Genomic DNA, 23,087 nt, shown 5'->3' with positions numbered 1-23,087 from the left:
ATTCACTCAATTCCTATATGATTAAAGCAGTGAGAATCCTGTCACAGACACTGGAGAAACCACAAGAAGGAAGCAAGAAAATCTGATGTCACATTTAACTAAAGGCTCCTATATGCAAAACACTGTGCTAGAGTGAATTTACACTAGTAAATGTAACAGGAGACCGAATGTGGTAGGTTGGGAAGTTGTATTCTGAAGTCAGATTGTCTAGGTTCAAATCCCAGCACCACTACTTAGTAGTTATGTGACCTTATTCAGACTGCTTGTCATCTCAGAATCTTATTTTTCTTCAACAAGTAAAATGGGGCAATACCTACCTCACATGATTAAGTAACATAAGCAAAGTATCTGAAATAGATCAAGTGCTTAATAAACACTTGTTTATCCTCTTTTCCTTCCTTCCCTCTTGGGAACACATGGGAGGGAGAATAATTTTTACTGGAGGAATGTGGGAAGCTCCTTGGTGAAGGTGGGATTTGAGCTGGGACATTGAAGGATGAATAGGTCTTAGGTGGAGATGTTGGAAAAAGACACTCTTGGAGGAGGGAATAATGTGAGCAAAGCCACGAAGGTAGAAAAGTGCAGGAACCAATGGGTAATATAAAGTGGATATGTGGGGAGGGAGGGTTGGAAGGGGAGTGGCCTGGGGAGAAAAAGGTTTATGGTAGTGACAGACCAAGAGCTGAAAGCATATTCCTGATTTTCTTTTTGAGGTTGAGATGAGTGCTGAGACTCAGAAGCAGGAACAGGGCTGCCAGCACCAACCTACAGCCTCAACAGCATGGGTCCCCAGATTCCATCTTTTCTACCACTGAGAGTGGGATTTCATGATGCAGTGTCAAGGGGCTGCTAGGTAGAGTGAACAAAGCTTCTCTGCAATGGAAGGCACTTCCTTATCAGTCAGCTAAAAAAACAATCCTGGCATAACATGAGCTGGATCACAATAGGATGGTCCTTTGTACTGACATGGGTTGAGGTCCCTCTGCTGCTAATGGTCTGGGTTTCCTCCAGGTCTGTTTCCTCTTCTCTACAGGAAGGGAATTGAACTACTTGATTCCTTTCTTCTTAAAGATTTTCTGACATATGATAAATTCCCTACATCAAAGAGGCAGAAATCTGCTTCCAGATATTGGGCCAATCAGTCTAAAGTGCCAGAGGGTTTTGTTCCAGGTAGGCACTAAACTAATCTCCACTCCCTTCAACAGGAGCTGGCTGCATATTTTTCTCTATTTCCTGAGGTCATCTGACTACTTCCCCCTAAGACTCAGATTGTACTCATACATTCCAAGACTATGGTTTGCCTATTTCTCATTGGTGGGGTTGTCTTTGCTTAGGAGGCAGTATTGCAGTCACTACAAGTCTGCAGCATCCCACAAGAGGACTCTAACAAGATGAGATATAAAAATACCTTACTGTACTTGGGTTCTAAACACCTATAGAGAGAGTTGAAATAAAGTAGCTAAGCATGTTTAGTAAGTCAACAATGTGACAGTATCATGAAAGATCAAAAATCATGACGTGTAAAAGAATGGTTAAAGTAACTAAAGATATTTAATCTAGAGAAGAAAAGACTTGGGAAACACATGATAGCTATTGTTAAATACTTAAAAGGGCAAACACAGGGAAGAATGACTAGATTTCCTAACACTCATGGTAAAATTTGTAGAGGTATACTCTGACTTGATATAAAGGAAGATTTTTTTAAAACATGACTGTCTAGGAGTGTTCACGCAGGGTCAGATGACCAGTGATCAGGAATACTTCATAAGCAGGAGCAAGTAAGATCTGAGCTGCTGTTCTATTGGTAGGGTGTCTGTGGTGTTCCTCAGCCCAAGAAGTACTATAAGCAGCTTCAGTCCAATAAATTATCCTCACCCCCTCATGGGCCTGTGTGTTGGTTACTCTAAACAGGAAATTATTGAAGGTAGTAATATTGGATCCTGGGATATAGTGAAACAGGAGCCTTCATGCAGATACCCTTTCCAATTCTCCAAACACCCACTCACATGTGGTCTCAAAAACACCCAGAACCTTTACTTAGCTTTACCCACTTCACAATATGCTCAATATGAGCAATTTGACTCCCAAGCCTAGGTCAGGCCTGAGTGTTTCTTGTGAGCCATAGTTTTAGGCTGAGGAGGCTTGCGAGTTTGTGGAGGGACAGCCCCCCTGCCCGCAGGGGGCTGTGATGACAGGAGAAGTCTGTGGAAGGAGAGGGCTCTAAGGAGTCCTGGGGAGGCAGGTCTAAAGATCCAGGCCTGGCAGCATCACTGTTCAGGAAGGCCCCAGTTCCTATGGCTCTGTGCATGGGAGCCATTTGTTCTTGGCAGACTTCATTCCAAGGTCCTGTGTGGACCATGACTAGGGACTGGGCAGAAGGCGGTGGCTGATTGGAGGGAAGCCAGGCCCTTTAGTAGGGGAGGATGGTTGGAACATAGCACTGAAGTGGGCTCGGCTTTCAAGCTGCATACGGTGGCCCAGTGGGGAGGTGAGTCCGCGGACAAAATGGATCCGAACCAGCCCTGACTGCCCCCCAGATACCAGCCATCCATAGGAGTCCAGGTTTGGGCTGAAACGTACCTGTGAAGAGAACAGAAAACAAAAGAGGTGCTCAGAGTTGGTGCTTTAGGGTGAGTCCTAGCTGTAACAGCAAAAAAATGAGCCACAATCTGAAAGGATAGGACCATGATGGGGTAAGAGAGGTAGGAATGAGAAGAGATGAATGAGGCATGTCTATCATGCTCTGGAGGGTGAGGTTGCCAGAGCTGTTTTCCCTCCTTAGCTGTCTCTGTTACCTTTTCATCTCCCATTTCATTGATCACAGGCCCAGAGTTGGGAGAAAATGAGAATGAAGGGTAGAGAAGATAGGAGACAAGGTTCTTACCTTATGAATAGCCTCTAGCTGCAGCCTGTCCAGGTAGAGCTTTGAATGCCCCTCTCCCTCCTGCATGCGCAGCATTGGTTCTCTATGGAGCAGACCATGGAATGAACTCTGGGGAGGAGGTGTGTAATGGGAGAGAGAAAGTGAGCAGCTTCTTAGTCTTGCATCTTTGTGCTGGAACTCCTTAGAATCCCCTACTATACAAGGACTAAAGTTTTCTACTTTTTCTAATGCTAGACCCATTCTCCTGGCCTCAATTTACCAAATCTGTGTCTTGAAAGAGCAAGTAGTGATGGTTGACGGTTTCAGCATAAGTTCGAGCCTTGGGAGGGTTGGGAGCCCCAGATGAAGCAGAAGAGTGGTCTTGACCTTCAGGACTGTCCTGATATGGTATCAGATCTGCTTTATATATAGGCTAGAAAGAAGACCATGACGTTAGGTTCTATAAAACTGAAGACAGAATAAAAGTAAAAGAGATAGAAAATTGGTTTTGGGCAGAAGACTTAAAGATGGAAGAAAATAGAATGTTTAAACATATGTTCAGATGCACTAGGGTAGGGAAGATTAGGTACAATTTTGTGCTAAGACTTCCAGGGATAATAGCAGGGCTGGGAGACCTATTACTAGTTTGTACTCTACTGCTGATCTGTAGTGCCAATTTGGGAGGTCATGTGGATTAGGACCCAATAGATGGTGCCACCATTAAATATGTATATACATACGAATCTTCGCTCTACAGGTCGCTTGACATTTATTGGGTTCAGTGCCATATCAGGCAGTATAGCTGCAATGAGCTCCCCGGATATATCTCCTGCGGCTATTGTCCCAAGCCAGTCGGATCCTGAAAGACTCTAATAGGAAGAGACAGATGTCACTCATTCATTCACTTATACTCATTCAGTTCTGGGAACAGGTAACAACTGCCCAGTCTGAGTGGGAAGAGACACACACACATAAACAAAAATGAGTTTATCATAACCCATGTCCCTGATGGTACAGTTACCACACACCTATCTTCTCCTTCTATCTAAAACTACTGCCTCTTCCTGACCACCACTAGGTGAGCAAAGGAATCGTTTTCCTGTGTAATGAAGATTTTGAAGAGAGGGGCTTACCCAGACAGTGCCTTTTCGAGGAGCAGTAAAGTAGGCCTTGAAACCAAGGTAACCAGCATCAATATAATGAATTCCACAAAGTCCAAAACTGTAGGAGAAAGAAAATAAAACCTTCCTTTTTCTAAGATTAGATTCATTTCCTCTCCCCAATTCCAAAATCCAAACTACCTCAGTGAAACAACTCTCAACCCTTCTCTCCCCACAACAATCTGGCACACTTTGCACCCCAACCCTTAGGGCCTGTCCCCAGAGCTCCTCTTATTTCCATCCTGCCGTACGAGGCATAGCAGTTGTCCTGAGCCACAGTGACACCATTATAGGGGAGAAGCCAGGCCAGCTCTGTACTCAAGAAGCGCTTGATAGAGTTTATTGGTTCATAAGGTCGTCGAAGGTCCCAGAATTTGATTTTCCGGTCACTCCCCGCAGAGACTAGGAAATGACTATGGAAAAATGGGAGAAGAGGGAGAAGATCAAATCTGAACAAGTCTGAAAGAGTCAGCCTGTCCCAGTCCCAACCCCCCACATCCACAACTCTCCTAATCTATACCTGTTAGCTTTGCACCATTGAAGGGTACGCACAGCCTGGTCATGGGCTAGGAAACACTGGAAGGGGTAGAGCTTCAAGGAGCCATCAGAGAGCCGTATCCGCTGCAAGGGTGAGTTAGTGGGAAGGTTCCAGAAAACCACCATGCCTGAGGTAGGGGCAGAATGCATAGGTATTAAAGGCAGGTTCTCTCTTCTTTGCTCTAATTTCTTTCTCTGGGCTCCTAGGACCTTTGTCTTCTACCCTCAGATCTGATCCCTTATGAAAGGATATAGCGATCATGATTAGCTACCTAACATTCCCTCCACGGTTTAAAGACTCAACCTGATATTTTAGCTCCAATTCTCATCAACAAAAAGTAATAGCTTAGTATGGGATCTGCAGTTGAAAGATAGGTTGAAAGCACCCAGTAGCCTCTACTCTCAACTAAATAGAAGTAAAGAGATTTTTAAAAAGCGTAAAGCTTCTAGGACAATGACTGACAAACTACAGCTCATGAGCCAAATACAGCCTGTCACCTGTTTTGGTAAATAAAGTCTGATAGGAACACAGCCACACCCATTGTTTCCCTAATGTCTATGGCTGCTTTCACTTTACAATGGTAGAGTTGAGTAGTTCCAACAATGGCCAAACAACCCACAAGGCATAAAATATTCACTATCTGGACCTTTACAGAAATGTTTGCCAACTTTGCTCTAAGACAAAGAGAACAGGCAAGGAGCAAAAGCAACAAAATGTAGAGGAACAGAAAACAAATGGACAAACTGAAACTAACTCAGCTGACCCAAAACAAGTTGACCCCTGACCAGGCTGGCAGAGGAGGAGGTAATCAAAAGCATAACTTTGGGGAGCCAGCCCAGTGGCATAGTGGTTAAGTTTGCGTGCTCTGCTTTGGCACCCCGGGGTTCGCAGTTTCGGATCCTGGGCGCGGACCTGCGCATCACTCATCAAGCCATGCTGTGGTGGCATCCCACGTACAAAATAGAGGCAGACTGGCATAGATGTTAGCTTAGGGCCAATCTTCCTCAGCAAAAAGAAGAGGATTGGCAACAGACGTTAGCTCAGGGCCAATCTTCCTCCACAACAACAAAAAAGTATAACTTTTCTAAAAATAAAACACAAATTAAAGAACAATAAGAATTTAATAAATAATATTTGGGGAAAATATTTGTAGCTAAACCCTCTTTTATATATAAACTCAGGAAAATGTAGCACCTATGAACCTTTCTTGGAAAAATTTATTGACAACGAATTACAGCTAAGGAATATAAATAATTCAGCAATGGAGGAGGAGACTGAGATGAAAGGACTGGTGGAGACACAATCATTTCAATACAGAATTAAGATTAAATAACTCTGGGAATTAAGATAACAAAACAGCATCAAGTATCATATACTTTGACAATGTAAGAATACCACCACTGGTAGCTTAGTTAATCTTTCAGTTTCACTTGTCGTCTTCTATAAAATTAAAGTATAATTAAATACCTTTTAATTTAAAATAACTCATAGAGTATAATCTCATTTTTATAAAATTCTCTCTCCATCTAATTTTTTTATCTTTACATATGCATACAGAACTCCACGAAATGATGTTCATCTACTCTTAATTATTTTTTCTGAGTAGAAAAATTCTGGTGACTTTTTTTCTTTTGTATTTTTTTATATTGCTTGAATATTTGTAACTATATAATGCCCAAAAGTGAACCAAAAGGAAACAACAACCAAAAAACAAGCATATATAAAAGTTTAAAGAGCAATAACTCCTTATATTTTGTTTTATTTTTTACCATTATAGTATCCAGCAGCCAGGTGGTGGTGGGGCCGGGTGGGCATCCAGGCCAGGCTAAGGCACTGACCACACTCGGAGGGGTCTGAAGCTTGCATAGACCCCACCTGAAGGGTTGCCACACATTGTACCTGCAAGAACAGAAAAGATGGGACTAGGGTTAGGGATACCCACTGTTTGGAATGAAGGCTCAAATCAGTGTTTAATCCAGAGGCTGAGGAGATTTTTCAGAGGCAGGAGACTCACTGCGCAGGCTCTAGAAGACGGAGCCTCAGCTCAGGTAGCAGGTTCCTCACTCACCTTATAGATGGCGGGCTTCATTGCATCTGTGAGGGAAGAAGAGCAGTAACTGATGCTTTGGATCCAGAGAACTGAGGTCCTAATAAGGCCTTGCTCTTAGATCAGCACCCCTCCCTTTCAATAACGACCTTCCCTTACACTCTTATTTTTCCACCACCAAAGTACAAACCTACCTCTATCTGCCCCCATCTTCTTCTTTTCTCCTGTTACACCTGATAGTATTCTTCCTCCTATCAGAATGACTCATCCCTCCACTCTGCTCTCTTCTTGTCCTCTCTCACCTCTTCCAGAACTTTCCTCATTTGATTATCCTTCCTTTCTCCTGCATTATCCATTTTCTCTCTCCCTACTGGGTCATGCTCATACTCACACAAAAACATGCACTATTGTCTCCTATCTAAATCCAACAAACCAACAAAACCCTTCCTTTACCCCTTATTCACCTCCAGCTACCACCCTCATTTGTTTCCCTTCACAGTCAAACTACTTGAAAGAATTTATACATTCTGTCTTCACTTCCTCCCCTCCCGTTCCCTCCTGAACTCACTCCTCCACCAGACCACCAAATATGGGATTTTTCAGGGTTCCAACCTGGGTGCCCTTTTCTTTACTCAGTACTGTTGAAAAACAAATTCACCAAATAGGAGCCACCTTTCCCTGACCCTTTCCTCTTCTTGCTCATCTTCAGCTCTATATTCTCTCCCTCTCTTCACAACAAAGAGTGTGTTCAGTGTACGTGTGGTGGTGAGGGCAGGAAAGGATACGAGGCAACAAGAAGAGTATGACAGGGGAGACGAGCCCCATCCGTCAGCCTCAGCCTTTAGCAGCTTTTTACATAGCCAATTAACTGTGGTAGCGGGAGGGGGAAGGCCTGAGAGCACAGAAGGAGAACAGGGAAGAGGGGGAGATGAAAGGTAATGTGCTGAAAGAGTGCAGTTATAAGACTGCCAAAGAGAGTAGCAATTGCAGGCTACTAAAGAGAGAGAGGTCAAGAACAAAATGTGTAAAGTCAGAATGGGAGATATGACTGAATAAGGCTTTGTGCTAGAGAGAGTAGGCCCGGATGGGCTTCACGGGACAGGTACAGACCCTGCTAAGCTCTGGCCACTGCTATAGCAGCCCCATTCCCCTTGCTGTGCTACTCACCTGGCGGCTGCTGAGCCAGCAGGGCCTCAGGATGGGGCAGACTGAACAGCAGCACCTTCCCATCTGAGCAGGCAAGAGCCAAGAGACCCAACCGAGGCAGGAGAGGAGCCTAGAGGGTGAGATCAGATCTGTGCTGAGGCTTGCTGCCTTCAGGCACCTCTCAGAAAACTTTTGAGGTTCTGGTCCCAGAAAATATGATATAGAGTTGCTGGAAAAACTCCATCCACCACTCTCCAACCTCCCTTCCTCCAACTCTGGGAACACCCAGGGCTTCTTTGTCCTGGCTCTGAGTTCTAGGGCCATCCCACAATCAACTGGGAGGTACCTTCCGAGGGCTGCCTGGAAGTTCCCATGCTCCACTGGGGCAGAACTTGAGGTCCCAGATGCAGCCATGGTCACAAGCAATCCCATAGACAAAGTGGGCCCTGTTGCCAGGACTGAGGAAAGAAAGCATGTGGGGAGAATGGGTAGGAAGGAGGGGCCAAGGGATGCCAGAGCCTGTGCTCCCCTCATCTCAACCCAATCCAAGTTCTCCCCACCTCCTCTGCCCAGCTCCATTCTTCTCTCCCCCTCAACCACCCTCCCACGGCAGTGTCCCAGCCCCACCTCACCAGCTTTCTTGCTGCAAGGTCCCAAGGCCCCAGAGCTGGAGCAGCCCAGGACCCGAATGAAGCTGGCTCAGTGAGTGTGTCTCGTTCATGTCAGGGCTGGAGAAGAGGGCCACATACTGAGAGGCTGCTGCCCCCTCTGGCACTGGGCACCAGTCCAGAGCCCAGAGTGGTCCCCCCGTGAAGAAGGACACATCCAAGCGTTCTGGGTGTGCTGTGATGGAGCTAAATCTGGAAAAAAGTCAAAGACAGGATGAAGAAGAGTTAATATAAGGTAGTAAGGACCTCAGTAGGTGATAAATAAACTGTGATACATCCAGTCAATGGAATATTATTTGGCACTAAAAAGAAATGAGCTATCAAGCCATGAAAAGGCATGGAGGAACCTTAAATGCATATTACTAAGTGAAAGAAGCCCACCTGAAAAGGCTACATACTGTATGATTCCACCTATATGACATTCTGGAAAAGGCAAAACTTTGGAGCTAGTAAAAACATCAGTGATAGCCAGGGGTTGGGGTGGGGGAGAGGGATGAATAGGCAGATTTTTAGGGCAGTGAAAATACTCTGTATGATACCATAATGATGGATACATGTCATTACACATTTGTCCAAACACACAGAATGTACAACACAAAGAGTAAACCCTAAGATAAGCTATGGACTTTGAGTGACGATGATGTGTCATTTTAGGCTCATCAACTCTAACAAACGTACCACTCTTGTGGGAGATGTTGATAATGGGAGAGACTGCGCATGTGTGCGGACGGGGGTATATGGGAAATCTCTGTATCTTCCTCTCAATTTTGCTGTGAACTTAAAATTGCTCTAAAAAAAATCAAGTCTTAAAAAAAAAAAAAAAAAAGTAATGAGGACAGAATGGGAGCTCCACCTGGAGCCAGTATGAACTGGCTTAAGCAAGGGCCAGAATATCAAGAAGAGTCTAAAGGTGAGAACAGTCCTAGCCACCACTTGTATCTTCCTCCTTTCCTTCCCCAAGTCTGTCCAACTCTAGCTCACCTTCAAAGATGATAGGCTGTGCATTCTAGTTTACCACAGTGTTCTCTCTAGGACCAGCCTGTCCACGTCTATCTGAGTAGATGTGACCTTGTAATCTGGTTTCACCCTCAATCTCCCTAGCTTCCCTCAGACAGTGACAAGCACTGCAAATTAGACGAGGTTGACCAGATCTAGCCAGGACTCCTACCCTTGGGACCAACTGGACCAGCATCAGGGGAAGAACAGGGCCAACAGGGTCTGTCATCCTTTTCAACATTCATTTTTCCTATTTCTGTCTCCTAGAATCAGAAAAACAGATTCAATCTTCACCTGTTTATTCGGTAGAGTGTGCCATCTTCAGGAAGTCCTTCACGTTGTACAGAAAACAGTGGAGATTTCTCCTCCTGGGGCAGGTAGGGAGCTGCCTCACTAGGGGAAGACAAAGGGAACAGCCTGAATTTGGAAGAGTTTTACCCATCCCAGAATTCCCATTATAAATCTAGAGTCCTCTGTCACCCTTCTGTCTCTAACGGTATCACCCCTCCTAGGCTCCAGAGATGTCTCTTCAACTTACAGTTCGGATAACAAGTGCCACTTCCAGGCTAAAGGAATCCATTCCGCAAACTCCCAGTATGAATGCTTCTGTTCTCGGCTGGAGGAACAGAGGAAGCAATAATGAAGGAGGAGAGAAATTCTAGAGCAGTACTGCCCAACAAAATTTTCTGTGATGATGGAAGTGATCTATTATCTGTGTTATCCAATACACTACCCGCTAGCTGCAAGTAGCTATTGGGTAATTGAAATGCGGCTAGTGCAACTAAAAAACTGGGCTTCTAATTTTTATTTATTTACTTATTTATTTTTATTTATTTATTTATTATTTATTATTTATTTATTTATTTATTTATTTATTTATTAAAGGACTTTTATTTGTTTATTTTTTTTCCCCCCAAGCCCCAGTGGATAGTTGTATGTCACAGCGGCACATCCTTCTAGTTGCTGTATGTGGGACACGGCCTCAGCATGGCCGGAGAAGCAGTGCGTCGGTGCGCGCCCGGGATCCGAACCCGGGCCGCCAGCAGCGGAGCGCACGCACTTAACCGCTAAGCCACGGGGCCAGTCCTCTAATTTTATTTATTTTTAATTAATTTAAAAGGCCACATGCAGCTAGTGGCTACCATATTGGACAGCACAGCTCTAGAGCTCTTGCCTTTGGAGCAGTGCCTTTTGGTTATGAACGTCTTCACAGTGTTCTGCCCTGTGAAAGCCTTCCCTCTTTCCCACAGCCCCACTTCTAGATCATCCTTTGCACTCCACCACACCCTTTCATCCCCAGCCCCCATTCCCCGAATCTCACAGGTCCTTGGTAAGATGGAGGCACTTCCAAACAGGAGCCATGATGTGATTTGGTAAACCATTGGGAGCCACTCCCCGGCAGTGTGGTTTCTGCTTCTGAGGATCAAATTGAAGGAAGTGTAAGGGAGAGAGTTTTATAGGCTGGAAAAAGTCCCCAGGAGACAGCTTTCCCAGCTTTTACTTTTCTTGGCACTACTTCCCCTCCAACCTCTGCCCTATCACCATCTTAAGATTTATGTTTCAACCACTACAATGACTTCTCCACCTTCTGCTTCTACTCCTCCAACAAAACTACAAAACCTGTTACCCATTTTCTGTTCATCTTCCTCAGTGTCTCCATGGCATTGATTCAGAGGATTCCCATTTGCTTCTTGAAACTCCTGCCCCATGGTAGTCTCTCCTCATTCCTCCTACCTCTCTAATATTCCTTGGCAGGCTCTCCCTCCTCTGATAGGTTTGGTCAATGATAGTATTTCCCAGAGTCCTGTCTTGTTCTCAACCTCTATACATGTACTCCTGGTAATCTCATCCCATATCCCATGGCTTTGACTACCACTTTTATGCCTGATTATCAAGTTTACATCTTAGTAAATGTAAACTTCACCCAGATTCAACTTTTCTACAAATTCTAGATCCCTACAGTGTAGTGCTGAGCCATATTAGATCGTGAGGCAAAAGGAAAATTCAGTAATACAGTTCCTATCTTTATTTAAAATTTTGATATTTTATTCACCATAGATTTGTTGCATTACTTTTGATTTTTAAAATGTTGCATCAAAATATTTACCTTGATTACTGAGGGTTGTGGTGTTCCCTTAAATGTGCACTTCAGACAAATAAGGCACTGGTCTCACATACGTACATGACTAGCAACCAGATGTCTCCAGAAGGATGGCCCATGGCCCACCAGCACTCAACATATCAGAAAGTGAGCTCATCACCTCCCCTGCGGATCTTCACCCCTCCAGCGTCCCCCATTCTTCCTGTGTTCCTGAGTTCAGTGCATGAGAGCACCATCTAAGCTGGAAACTCCCACTTCTTCCTTTCCTTCAACTCTCAACTGCTGTTAATTCCCTTATATATCTCTTGAATCTCCCCACTACCTTCTCTTCCTTCACTGCTTGATTCAGGCCCTCACTATCTCTCACCTGCATAATTGAAGCTGTCTTCTAACTAACAACTGCAAATTGACCTATTTTCCTAACTCATCATGTTATTTTTCTACTTAAAAACCTTTATTGTATAGAGTTTCTGTTTGGGATGATGAAAAAGCTTTGGAAATGGATAGTGGTGATGGTCGCACAACATTGTGAATGCACTGTATGCCAACAAGTTGTACATTTTAAAATGGTAAATTTTATGTAAATGTCTATTTTACCACAAACAAACAAACACACACAACCTTTGTTGGCTCCTACCAATCTTAGTCATTTCATCCTCTCTAATTTAATCTCCCCCATCACTTTACTCCAGGCCCTATGCTGCAGCCATAATCAATTTCTGGGAAAACCATCCTCTCTGGCAAACTTCTATTCCTTTTAAGACCTAGCTCAATTATCATTTCTCTGTGAAGCCTAAGCAGTTAATCACCCTTCCTATACATCCCCAAAGCCTTTTGCTCACTGCTGGTATAGCACCTATCACACTCTGAATCTTGTGAGGCAGGACTCTGCCTTATTCACATTTGTGTTTCTTAGCAGAGTAGATGCTCAATATAGGAATGAATAATCGTATTTACTTACACCCTCAGCCCCCACAATCTCAACTGTTTTTGAGGTTGTCCCTTTCTTCTTTTACCTACTTTGGCTATCACAGTTACTAGCCCAAAGTTTTCCTTCTGGACACCCCAGTGATCCCCTAATAATCCTATCAACTATTTCCCCATTCACTTTCTTGTCCATTCAGGTTACCCCTGAAGTAGATCCTCGTGGGATGCTTCGAGGCACTGCAGGCTCGGGGTCAGACGAGCTCTCACTTGGGGCCTCACTTTCTTCTCCATCTTCAGCCTCAACCTGGAGAACAAAGTCTTCATCCCGTGCAATATCATCCTCTCCTTCTCCACCTGGACAGGCTGCCTGCTGCCGGCTTTTCTTCGGTTTGGTGGGGCTGCTCACCTTGGGGCTCTCAGGACAGGACACTGGAGCAGGCAGGGCTGTTGAGAGCTCCTCAGCCAGTTCCTGGAGATAAAGAAGTGCCCTGTGGGATAGGGCAGAGTCAGAGCCATAATCACAAACACTTAACCGAGAGCCCACTTTTCCAGACACTTGGCTGATTCTTATCTCACTGGATCCTCCCAGTGATCCTGTAAAGCAGCTATTAATTACCCTTTTCCCTTTGACAGATGAAGAAACAGAAATCCAGGAAAGTTAAGTGACTTGGCCAAGATGTTTCAGATCACATATGTGGAATCTGAACCCAGGTCTTCTGACTCCAAGTCCAAAGCACTTTTCACTCTACCACAGTCAAAGATCATTGAGGAGGGCAAAGGAAAAGAATGGAAGGGCACATATATACCGATATATACTGGGGGGTAAAATTGTAATGAAGATCTGGAGCAAACTATGAAAAATGTGAAGGATACAAGATACGGAAAGAAGCCTCCTAGATAGACAAATTTAGCAACAGATAAAAGTTGCTGTGGTAAGAGCTAGATTGCTCAAGTTCCCAGAACCCAGACACCACCCCTGCTTACCTGACACCTCATCATAGTCTTCTCATCTCTCCAGCATCTGCCCCACCCTGATCCCTTCACCCCAACCTCCCTCCACCAAGCTGTGCCCCACAATCCTTACACTTGGGCAGCCCTTCGGCGGGGTCGTTCCCCAGGAGGGGTCTCAAAATCTTCAGGGGGCCTCTTTGGAGGTGGAGATTCTGGCTGATCTAGGCCTTTTGACAGCTTCAGCAGTAGCAGCTCTGCCTTGGACTTTCGACCTCGTTTCTTAGGCATGGGGGTGGATAGAGGGTTGGATTGATCTAAGAGACCAGGAACCAGAGGGGCTGATGGAGGATTAGGTTGTTGGGGCCTTTTTGGGCCTTTCCGTGTCCTACCACCTCTCTTCCGGCCAGGCTTTGAGGCCCTAGGCTTTGAGATCTTTGACATCTCTGAAGGAAGATCTGTAGAGAAGAATATGGGTCTGTGAGAGGGGACCAGAGCTCAAACCTCTTTGGAATAGATTACACCATACCCAGGTTTGTAAGATCCTGTGAGCTCACCTGCTCTCTTTCATCTTAAGGTAAGCATGGGGAGATAAAAAGATGAAAGGTAAAGGTACACACCTTGCTGTTCCAGTCTGGAGAGGCTTTCCTGTTCTGGAAGGAGACTCCTCTCATTAAGAGAATCCTCAAATCCAGGCAAATGAGGAGGTAACGACATCTCTATGGAAGCCTCCACACTGGTTGTTTCTGAAGAAGCCTTTTCGTCAACCTGGTTTAGCACCTCTTGTCCAGGAGAGTCTACCACAGTCATATTCCCCACGGGGCCGGCCTCCCCAAGGGCAACATAGCCGACCCCGCAGGTATCCATCAGCACCCCCCTAAAATGGCTGCCCCTGCATAATGAGACATAAAATGAGTAGAAGGCAAAAGCTATTTGCAAGGGCTCAGATCTTTCTACTTTCTTGTATTTTCTCCCCTCACACCTCCACCCCAACAAGAAACCCAAGCTCCCTGATCATTCATTCATTGAACAATAATTATTAAGTATCTTCTATAAGTCAGACACTATTCTAGGAACTGGTAATATGACAATAAGCAAGACACACAAGGTCCCTGCCCTCATGGAACTTACATGCTACTGGAACTGACAATAAACAAACAAATAATAATAAAGCTATCATTTATTAAATGCTTACTATATGCCAAGCACTGTACTAAGTGCTTTATTCACAGCATTTAATTTAAAGCTCATAAGACTTCTTGTAAGGATATTGCAGTGAATGAACAATTATTTAACTCCTCTCCCTGAAACCCAAGGAAATGAATCACTCCCCCACCCCCCTCGAATAAAAAGAGAGAGAAAGAGAAATCACCTGTTATGAATCTAGAGAAGGGCCACAACTTCCTAAAGTAGACTATAAGGAATAGCTGTTAGATACTATAAAATTTAGATCAAATTGAAGGAGAATGCCTAGAGCTAACTTCCGTCTTTGTGAATATTAGTCAAACAACAGATTTATTTCAGAATAAGTAAAAGAGTTCTCTAGTGCCCTACCATCAATGTCTTACCTGGATGTGAGAGATGATAGGCTCTGAGACAATTAAGGAACATCCTACTACATTAAGAGACCTTTTCCACAGTGAAGAATGGACTAAAAAATGTAATGAATCTTCATTTTCTTCAAACCCAGGAAATCAGCTATGCAACCATGGACCAAGGTAAACTGACAGAGATAAAGAAAACATTGACTACCAAACAAAAAACCTGAGCAACACAGAACTCTGCAAGGGCCCAGTTTTGGGCCAGAATAAGTTGCTTGTCTGTGACAAAGTGGAGAAATAGCTCAAATCCCAGGAGGGAACCCTCCATAGGTCTGTATATGTCTTAAGGATAAAGAATTCATCAGTCTCAGTGGAAAAGTGTGCTAATACAAATATCATAAGAAATATCAGACAAATTAAAGTTCCCAACTGTCTCTCTTGAAGAAGCTACAGTCTAAGTAGATTATAAACTATAACAGTAGCCAACCCTCTAACTCAGGAGCTAAGGATACAATATAACATCATGTGCTAAAGATGCAGTGTAACAATACCAAGGTAAATAAAGTCAATGAGAATCTACCTACATAGTTCTTTGGTAAATGGCAAGCTCTGACAGAACCACTCCATTCAAAATTAGTAATAAGCAAAAAGGATCCAAATGGGACCTATGCATAGATACAACAGAAAGAATAACAAGGACACAAACAAACAAATGAAAAAAGATGAAAAGAACCCTTTCAAAGAAAGCCTCCAGAAAACAGAAGAAAATTTCCAAAAAGAGCTGTATACTTTCAAAAAACCAAAGAGACTGTGGAATCCAAGAAACAAGAGATCAAAGAAGAGGTAAAACAATGGCATGGTATAAAGTGAGCTGGCAGTCATAAAGAAAGAAACTGAGTAAAAGAATAAAATCACAGAAATGAAAACCAGAGGAGAAGCAGAATGTTGAAACTAGACTGCTGAAAAGAGAATCAGTAATAGGAAGGATAGGTTTGAGAAAAACCACACAGATTGCAAAGAGATAAAGGTCACTGGTGAGAAGATGATACGGATGAAAAGAGAAAGTCGGGAGCCAACATATGAATAACTGATGTTCCTAAAGAAGAGAGAATAAATACGGGAATAGAAAAAAAAAATGTTCAAAAATAGAAGAAAATTTCCTGAAATAAAAAACAGAGTACTTTCCTGAAATAAAAGAAGACCTCAGTCTATAGATCAAAAGGACTTATGGTATAAAAGGGAAACAAAAATCAATAAAGAATCACGAAGACCAAGAAATCTCAGTGAAGATACTAAATTTCTCCTACAAAGGAGGAAGAAAAATCAGGCCCGCCTCAGAAAGATTTGATGCCAGAAGATAAAGAAACGCTAAGAGAATCAAGAGAATTCTTTACTTAACTAGGATGTCATTCATGTAAAGGCAATAGGATGACATTCTCAATATGCAAATTTCTAAGAATTATAAATCTTATGCATTTATAATTATTCATACTTAAAAATAATCCACTTGAAGCCCTAATTTTGCCAATGAAAGATAAATCAATATAAAGAACTTGCAAACAGAGAAGTTGTGGTATGAAAAGATTGGCAGCAAGCATTTAACCCAGTGACACATCAATTGAGTTTAAATAACCATGGTAAATACAGCTATAAAATAGACTCTAACTTAAAATTTTTAAAGGCTGCACAATGTAAAAATACCAATATTCTGATTGTAGTAGACTAAGACAAAAGAAGTATCCTAATTTTGCTTCTAAGGTTGATAAATTAAAAATTATAGGTTTATTAATACCATTTAGATGTTTAGTAGACCTAAAAATAGTATACTATATTGCTTCCAAAATACACAGTAGGCCGTAGAACCAGAAGGAATTTTTTAAAAGAACACACAACAAAAGATTGAAAATAAAGGAAACACACACACACACACACACACACACACACAAAGAAAAAAACACCCACAAAGATGACAGAAGCAAGATAAAACATATGTATTATAACAATAAACATGTATCAGATAAATTCAACCATTAAAAGAAAGAATAAGATTTGGGTTGACTTAAAAAGCCAAACAACTATATGCTTTTTAAGAGATGTCTAAAACAAAAGAACTCAAAAAGGTGAAAGGAAAAAGATGAATTGAAATATACAAGGCAAATGTAAGCAAAAAGAAAAGAATATTTTTATTTATTTATTTTTTTTGGTGAGGAGGATCAGTCCTGAGCTAACATCCATGCCAATCCTCCTCTTTTTGCTGAGGAAGCCCAGCTCTGAGCTAACATCTAGTGCCAATCCTCTTCCTTTTTTTCCCCAAAGCCCCAGTAGATAGTTGTGTGTCATAGCTGCACATCCTTCTAGTTGTGTATGTGGGACGCCACCTCAGCATGGCCAGAGAAGCAGTGCGTCCGTGCGCGCCCGGGATCCGAACTCAGGCCGCCAGTAGCGGAGCACGTGCACTTAACCACTAAGCCACAGGGCCGGCCCCCAAAAGATTTTTGATGGTAACAGCAAAGTTGAATTCAGGGAAAAAATATTAAATGAAACAAAAAGGGAGCCCTTTATAATGAATAAAACTTCAAATCATATAAAAGATAGAAATGTCATGGACATTCAGACATCAAATAACATAGCATCAAAATACATAAAGCAAAATCTTCAGGAAATATAAGAACTACTTCTTTTAATCATTGACAGATCAAGTAGGTAAGGACAGAGAAGATGTGAATAAAACGATATTTGTCAACATTCAGTTACATAGAACAGAATCCTCTCTAGCCAGTTCAAGCTAAAAGGGATTTATTAAGGGTATTAAATGGTTCATATCAGTGGTTCTCAAAGTGTGATCCTAGATCCATTTGTTAAAATGCAAATTTCCAGTCCTACTCCAGACCTCCTGAATCAGAAACTCTGGGACGGGGCCGGCACTTTGTGTTACAACAATTCCTTTAGGTGATTCTGATGCACACTCAAGTTGGAGAACCAGCTGCACAGAGGATCATTGGGAGGGTTGCGGAAAAAAACAGTTAAGGAACAAGTGCTTGTCAAATCGGGAAGTTGTTTTACAGCTGCTCGTTCAAGAACCACATGGCTTCTCCTATGCCATGATGGGGAGCCACCTGCCACAGCTGATGGCTCCATAAACAAGCTGCCTCTGCAATAATCAGACAGTGACCTGACTAAATGGGGAAGATACTTCTCTGGCTCCCAGATCCAGAACCATGCCACTGCCACAACCTGCATCAGCAAAATGCATTGCCTCCTGGCCTGCCTCTCTTCTCCCTACACTCAGGTCCAAATTTGAGTTCTTCAAGAAGACATTTGATTGGCAACACCTAAACCATACTCAGAATCTTGGATGAAAAAAAAAATCCAGGAAATGAAATTTATAGCTTTCCAGGCTCTCAAGTGGAGGGTTGCTCATTCCCTCACATGCCATTTACCCCAGGGTAGAACGTGGGATTGGTGTCTTCTCAATTCCTCTCCAATGCCACTTCTAGACCAACAGTCCTCCCCATCTTGTAAAAGCCTTGTTCCTTGGGAAGCTCCTAACACTCAGCTAAACCACTGCTACTCACTGACTGTCAGATCCTGGACCTTGTCATCACACAAAACCTTTTAACCTCCAAAATCACTAAGACATCCCACTATCTCATCACAACCTCCCATCATTATAGCTAGATTGATCAACACATCACTGTATCTATTCTTCAACCACATCAAGCCACTATCCATTGATTTCTCCAATTTCTCCCTATGTAGGCCACATCCTATCTAGCTCAGATTCCTTTCTTTTAACCAAACTCTTGTTGATATTATGAACTTCCTTTCTTTTTGTCCCACAGGCCTGGCAAAATTTAAGCCCTTGATGAACCAGCCATCCATCTTCTGCATGTATGCATCTAAGCTGCCAAGCACTAGCAATCACACTTTCTCTCTAGTCAGCTCCCACACCCTCTCTCCTCCAATATCTGATCCCCTGGTTCTCAGCAGGTGATTTTGCCTCAGATTTTCAAAACAAAAACCAAAGCCATTAGATGGGAAATACTTCAATTTCTTGTCAAGTAGCCTAATACTCCCTGCATCTGAACCCCTCATCCACTTGCTAAGGCCAAACCTTCCACTTCTGTTCTAGCCCCATTCTCCTACGTCCTAAGGAAACTGGAGTTGTTTATCCTTTTCCTTTCTATTAGCTCCTTCCAAACTGCATTTAAATATGTCTGTAATTCTCATCTTAACATACATACAACTACCCTTCAACCCATATTCCCCCTCCCTCTCACTGTCAAACTTTTAAAAAGTGTCTGCACTTGATGTCAATTAATTACCCTTCTTCATCCTAACTAGGATATTGCCCCCAAACCATCACTGAAACGAAAGTGATCAATAATTACTATGTCAACTAATCCAATGGATACTTCTCAGTCTCATTTAACTTGACCTCTCAGCAGCACTGATGCTACTTACCACTCCTTTCTTGAAACATTCTCTTTTCTTGAGAAGCAATTCAAGAGCAGTAACCTTCCAGAGTTTTATAAATTTTCCTCAATCTTTTACAGTTGTCTCACTCACACCTATTTGGCAGCTGGTTTGCAAAGTCACTTATTTTGTGTTTCCAAAGCATTTAACTTAGTTTGCTTTCTTTTCTTTTTTAGAATTGTTTTTAATAAAACTTTTAGTTGATAAAAAATACTTGTAAATATGTGTAAAATATAAAGAATAACTATAAAACACCTGTGTATCTGCCACATTTCAACTTAGTTTTCATAGACAATAACTCATACTCAAATTTCTCTAAAATTTAAATATATATCACAATTATATAAATATAACAACAAATCAACTGACATAAAAAATGTTGGGAACCAACACAAATGACTCTTGGCAAGCATTCAACTCAACCGGTGGGAGGAGAGTAACCAGGCCTATAGGAGAAAAGCCTACAGGCTTGGAGCATTCAGTGCCATGGGCATCAGTCTGTATGTTTACAGAGGAAACGGGGAATGTCAGTTAACATAGGGAGCTAGTTAAATAGAGATCAGTTAAAAGAACTTATATATCTTAAAGATTTTTCATACCAGCACACATACATATATCTCCTTCTTAGTTACTATATGGTGTTCCATAGAATTATAGTTTATTTGGATATTCCTCATTTAATGGACAATTGGATTACAATACTATTACAAATAACACTGCAATGAATATTTTAATACAGATCTCTTCATTAATGAGAAATTATTTTTCTAGAATCATCATCTGAAGTGGAATTACTGTATTGGGTTAAAGGGTACATACATTTCAAAACTTAATAGATACTGCAAACAGCTCACCAAAAAGAAAATCAATCTATACTCCCACTAACTGTATATCAGTATGCATTACCACACCTTCACTAATCTTTAATTTTTGCCAATCTGATGAGTGAAAGAATTCTTCCCTATTGTATTTATTTGCATTGTCCTGCAAACTGAGGTTAGCAACTTCTTTTTATATGTTGCACATCCATATGTCGTTTATGAATTGCCTGTATACATAATTTGCCCATATTTCTATAAGACAAATCAATCTTCTCCTTATTGATCTGTGGAGTTTGTTATTTATGTTGCAAATATTTGCTCTCTGTATCTACCTTTTTTTAAAGCTTTATTTATAATGTTTCTTGCTAAACTGAAATTAAATTTTATGAGTTAAATTTCTCAAACTTCTCCTTTATGGCTTCTGTTTGTTTTGTATCTTAAAAAGGCACTTCCTGCCTGCCAGTGGCGGCGCAGTGGTTGGGTTTGAAGGTTCGGATCCCAGGCATGGACCTAACCACCACTCATCAAGCCCTGCTGTGGCAGCATCTCATATACAAAATAGAGGAAGATGGGCACAGATGTTAGCTCACAGTCAATCTCCCTCACCAAAAAAAAAAAAGGTACTTCCTATCCCACTAATATAAATGTATCCTATTTTATTTTCTTCTAATATTTTTTCTAGTTTTGGATCTCACACGTAGCTCTTTAGTCGATCTGGAATTTTCTTATGATAAGAGATATGGGTATTTACTTATTTCATATCTATCTTCCCTGAAAGTTTTATAAGATAGGAATCTTGCCTATCTGATTCACTATTGTATCCAGAACCTGGTAGATAGTAAGTGCAATAATTAACCTTTATTGATTGAATGACTAACTTGTCAAGGTACAAAAATCTCTAAGAATTCACTTCTCTAGGAGGGAGCAGCAGGGTACGGTGGTTAATTTCCATTTACAATTCTACAATGCAAATTCTGGGCATAATAAAGGAAGAGATGTTTAGTAAATTTGTACTAGAGTTTATAAAATTTTACATTTGCACCTCAACTTGTCTGGTTCCACGCTGCCCCAGGCTGCCAGCCTGACCTCCCCAGCCAAGGAAAATAATTAGATAACACTGTTCCTCAAGTATCGAATTACTTTAAACACGGTTTAGTCTAATACATTGTTTCCCAAAGTGTTCCTACGGTACAACTGGTGGTATGCAAGATGATTTTAGTGGTACAAAAACGAACAATTATATCTAATTGTGTTTTTATTTCAACTTGCATAAAAAACTATAACTGGCCCACGAAACTCACGGTTTTATCTACGTTGCTTAGATCGAGACTAAAGCACTTAAACTCTAAAAATAAATCAATTTAAAGAAAACTATTAAGGAAATAATAGCACAGTTGATAAGGGATGGCAAAAAGCGACAGGAAGGACAAGTCTGTGTAAGAATCTGCCGCTAAGGTGAAGAGGCTTCGCCATCCCCTGCACCGCTCTAACAAAGTGAGTTACCACGGCTGGGGTTGCAGTCGACACCTCTGCCTTCCACAGCAGACCGCCGCGGGATAAAAGAACTAGACAGGGAAACATAACTGGCCCTTGGCTGCGCCAATGGGATTGCAGCGCGCGGGGCACAACCCCCGAGGTTAGAAGAGCCTTATCGAAGAAGAGGCTGGGACACAGCAGAATGAGGAGATTGACCCGCTACTATTCTAGGGGTGACCGCCTGCCCTTCCTCAGTCCTGGCGTGGGGGCAGCTTTTACCACTAGCTTGTGCCGGAGGCGAGCCCCGAGTTTTCCAAGGCTGAAGACTACTGTAGGTTCGCAGAGTCGGAGGGACGCAATGTAAGCAGCGCCGAGGCCAGGATACAGGATGCTGTGTTATGGACACCGCGTGGGGGAAGAAGGCAAGACCCGTGGTTAGCAGAGATGGGGATGCACGGTTGCCACTGTGGGGAAGGAAGTGGGGAGCATGATAGTTTATGTAGGACCGCAGGGGCTGGAAGTCGCGATGCTGTGCAGAAAGGGAATAGTGGAGCTGGGAGTTGGTTCCCAATATCATAGCGCCACCGAAAAAGAAGGGGGAGGAGTAATCGTCGGGCCCCCACAAACCCCGCTGCGGTACACTCACCCTCACCAAAGTCCTTCCGGAAGTCCAAGTTCGAAGATGGCGCCGCCTGTCTGGTCGCGGTTTTATGACGAAATCTGGTAACTACTCTTCACTGACGCACCTCCCACCCCCCGCTTAGTACACAAGGTAAACACGTGAGCTTGGGCTGGAGTTTGTGCCCAAAGATATTTTCTATTAGACTATGTATTCCATAATGCAGCGCGGCAAGAGTCCCCGAGCCCTTTCAAAGCCGGCGAAGCTCCCGGGCTTCAGCGGCGTAAAGAACGCTGCATGGCCTTATGGGAATTGCAGTGTCAAGAAGGGAAGATTGACGCCTGCGCGGTGACGGTCGTCGCGCCCCCGCGGGTTCCCACGCGGCCTCTACGCGAGCCTCGAGTGTGCGGGCGCCCAGGCCTGGCTGTCGCTCCCGAGCGGAGAATCCTTGCTTTCCTTCAAGACTACCGGGTCTGTGGCGGGCAGGGCTGGGCTGGATGTGAGAGTCTACCTGCAACCCCGGCGCGGTTCGAGCCGAAGACAGAGAATGGGAGACAAAGGAGTCCTTGCTGCGGGCCGCCAGAGAATGACTCCGGCCTCTGCCGTGGGGCAGCCCCCGCAGATCCGGCCACTTGTGCTGTCAAGGATGGACCGGAGACAGAAACACAATGAAAGGGGACTTGGAAAAAGGACAGGAAAGGGAAGCGGTAGTAGAAAAATCTGGCGTGGGGCACTGCACTCGAGTGAGCCTTGGGCTTGG

General features: G+C 43.0%; 1 protein-coding gene across 5 annotated transcripts; it reads right to left on the bottom strand.

The window, feature by feature from the left end:
- Window positions 1-1,527: 1,527 nt before the first annotated feature.
- On the bottom strand, window positions 1,528-22,641 carry GTF3C2 (general transcription factor IIIC subunit 2). Of its 5 annotated transcripts, none has more exons than XM_058551557.1 (20): window positions 21,988-22,641; window positions 14,015-14,286; window positions 13,531-13,852; window positions 12,853-12,934; window positions 12,649-12,750; window positions 10,740-10,834; window positions 9,957-10,034; window positions 9,713-9,811; window positions 8,387-8,614; window positions 8,101-8,212; window positions 7,776-7,884; window positions 6,630-6,655; window positions 6,331-6,460; window positions 4,544-4,688; window positions 4,275-4,436; window positions 3,997-4,084; window positions 3,604-3,732; window positions 3,144-3,296; window positions 2,885-2,992; window positions 1,528-2,580 (listed from the first exon to the last, which is right to left on the bottom strand). In XM_058551557.1, the coding sequence occupies exons 2-20, from the start codon at window positions 14,259-14,261 to the stop codon at window positions 2,362-2,364; spliced, it is 2,634 nt and encodes an 877-aa protein (XP_058407540.1). In that variant the 5' UTR covers window positions 14,262-14,286; window positions 21,988-22,641; the 3' UTR covers window positions 1,528-2,361. The 5 variants fall into 5 exon arrangements, with proteins under 5 accessions (XP_058407540.1, XP_058407536.1, XP_058407538.1 ...); XM_058551553.1 differs by having other exon boundaries at window positions 12,649-12,934; window positions 21,988-22,172; window positions 22,355-22,640; XM_058551555.1 differs by having other exon boundaries at window positions 12,649-12,934; window positions 21,988-22,099; window positions 22,355-22,640.
- Window positions 22,642-23,087: the final 446 nt, after the last annotated feature.

The sequence above is a fragment of the Diceros bicornis genome, chromosome 12 (genome assembly GCF_020826845.1).
Source record: "Diceros bicornis minor isolate mBicDic1 chromosome 12, mDicBic1.mat.cur, whole genome shotgun sequence".
Classification (NCBI taxonomy): domain Eukaryota; kingdom Metazoa; phylum Chordata; class Mammalia; order Perissodactyla; family Rhinocerotidae; genus Diceros; species Diceros bicornis.
The sequence above is the reverse complement of the archived record's forward strand: the minus strand, read 5'-3'. Positions and strand labels throughout refer to the sequence as shown.

Coding starts and splice junctions, on each gene's coding strand:
- GTF3C2 (XM_058551553.1), bottom strand. CDS start 14,261: ATGGATACCTGCGGGGTCGGCTATGTTGCCCTTGGGGAGGCCGGCCCC. Junction 12,935..13,530: donor CGCCGAAGGGCTGCCCAAGT/GTAAGGATTGTG, acceptor CCTATCCCACAG/GGCACTTCTTTATCTCCAGG. Junction 8,615..9,712: donor ACACTCTACCGAATAAACAG/GTGAAGATTGAA, acceptor ACTTTTTTCCAG/ATTTAGCTCCATCACAGCAC.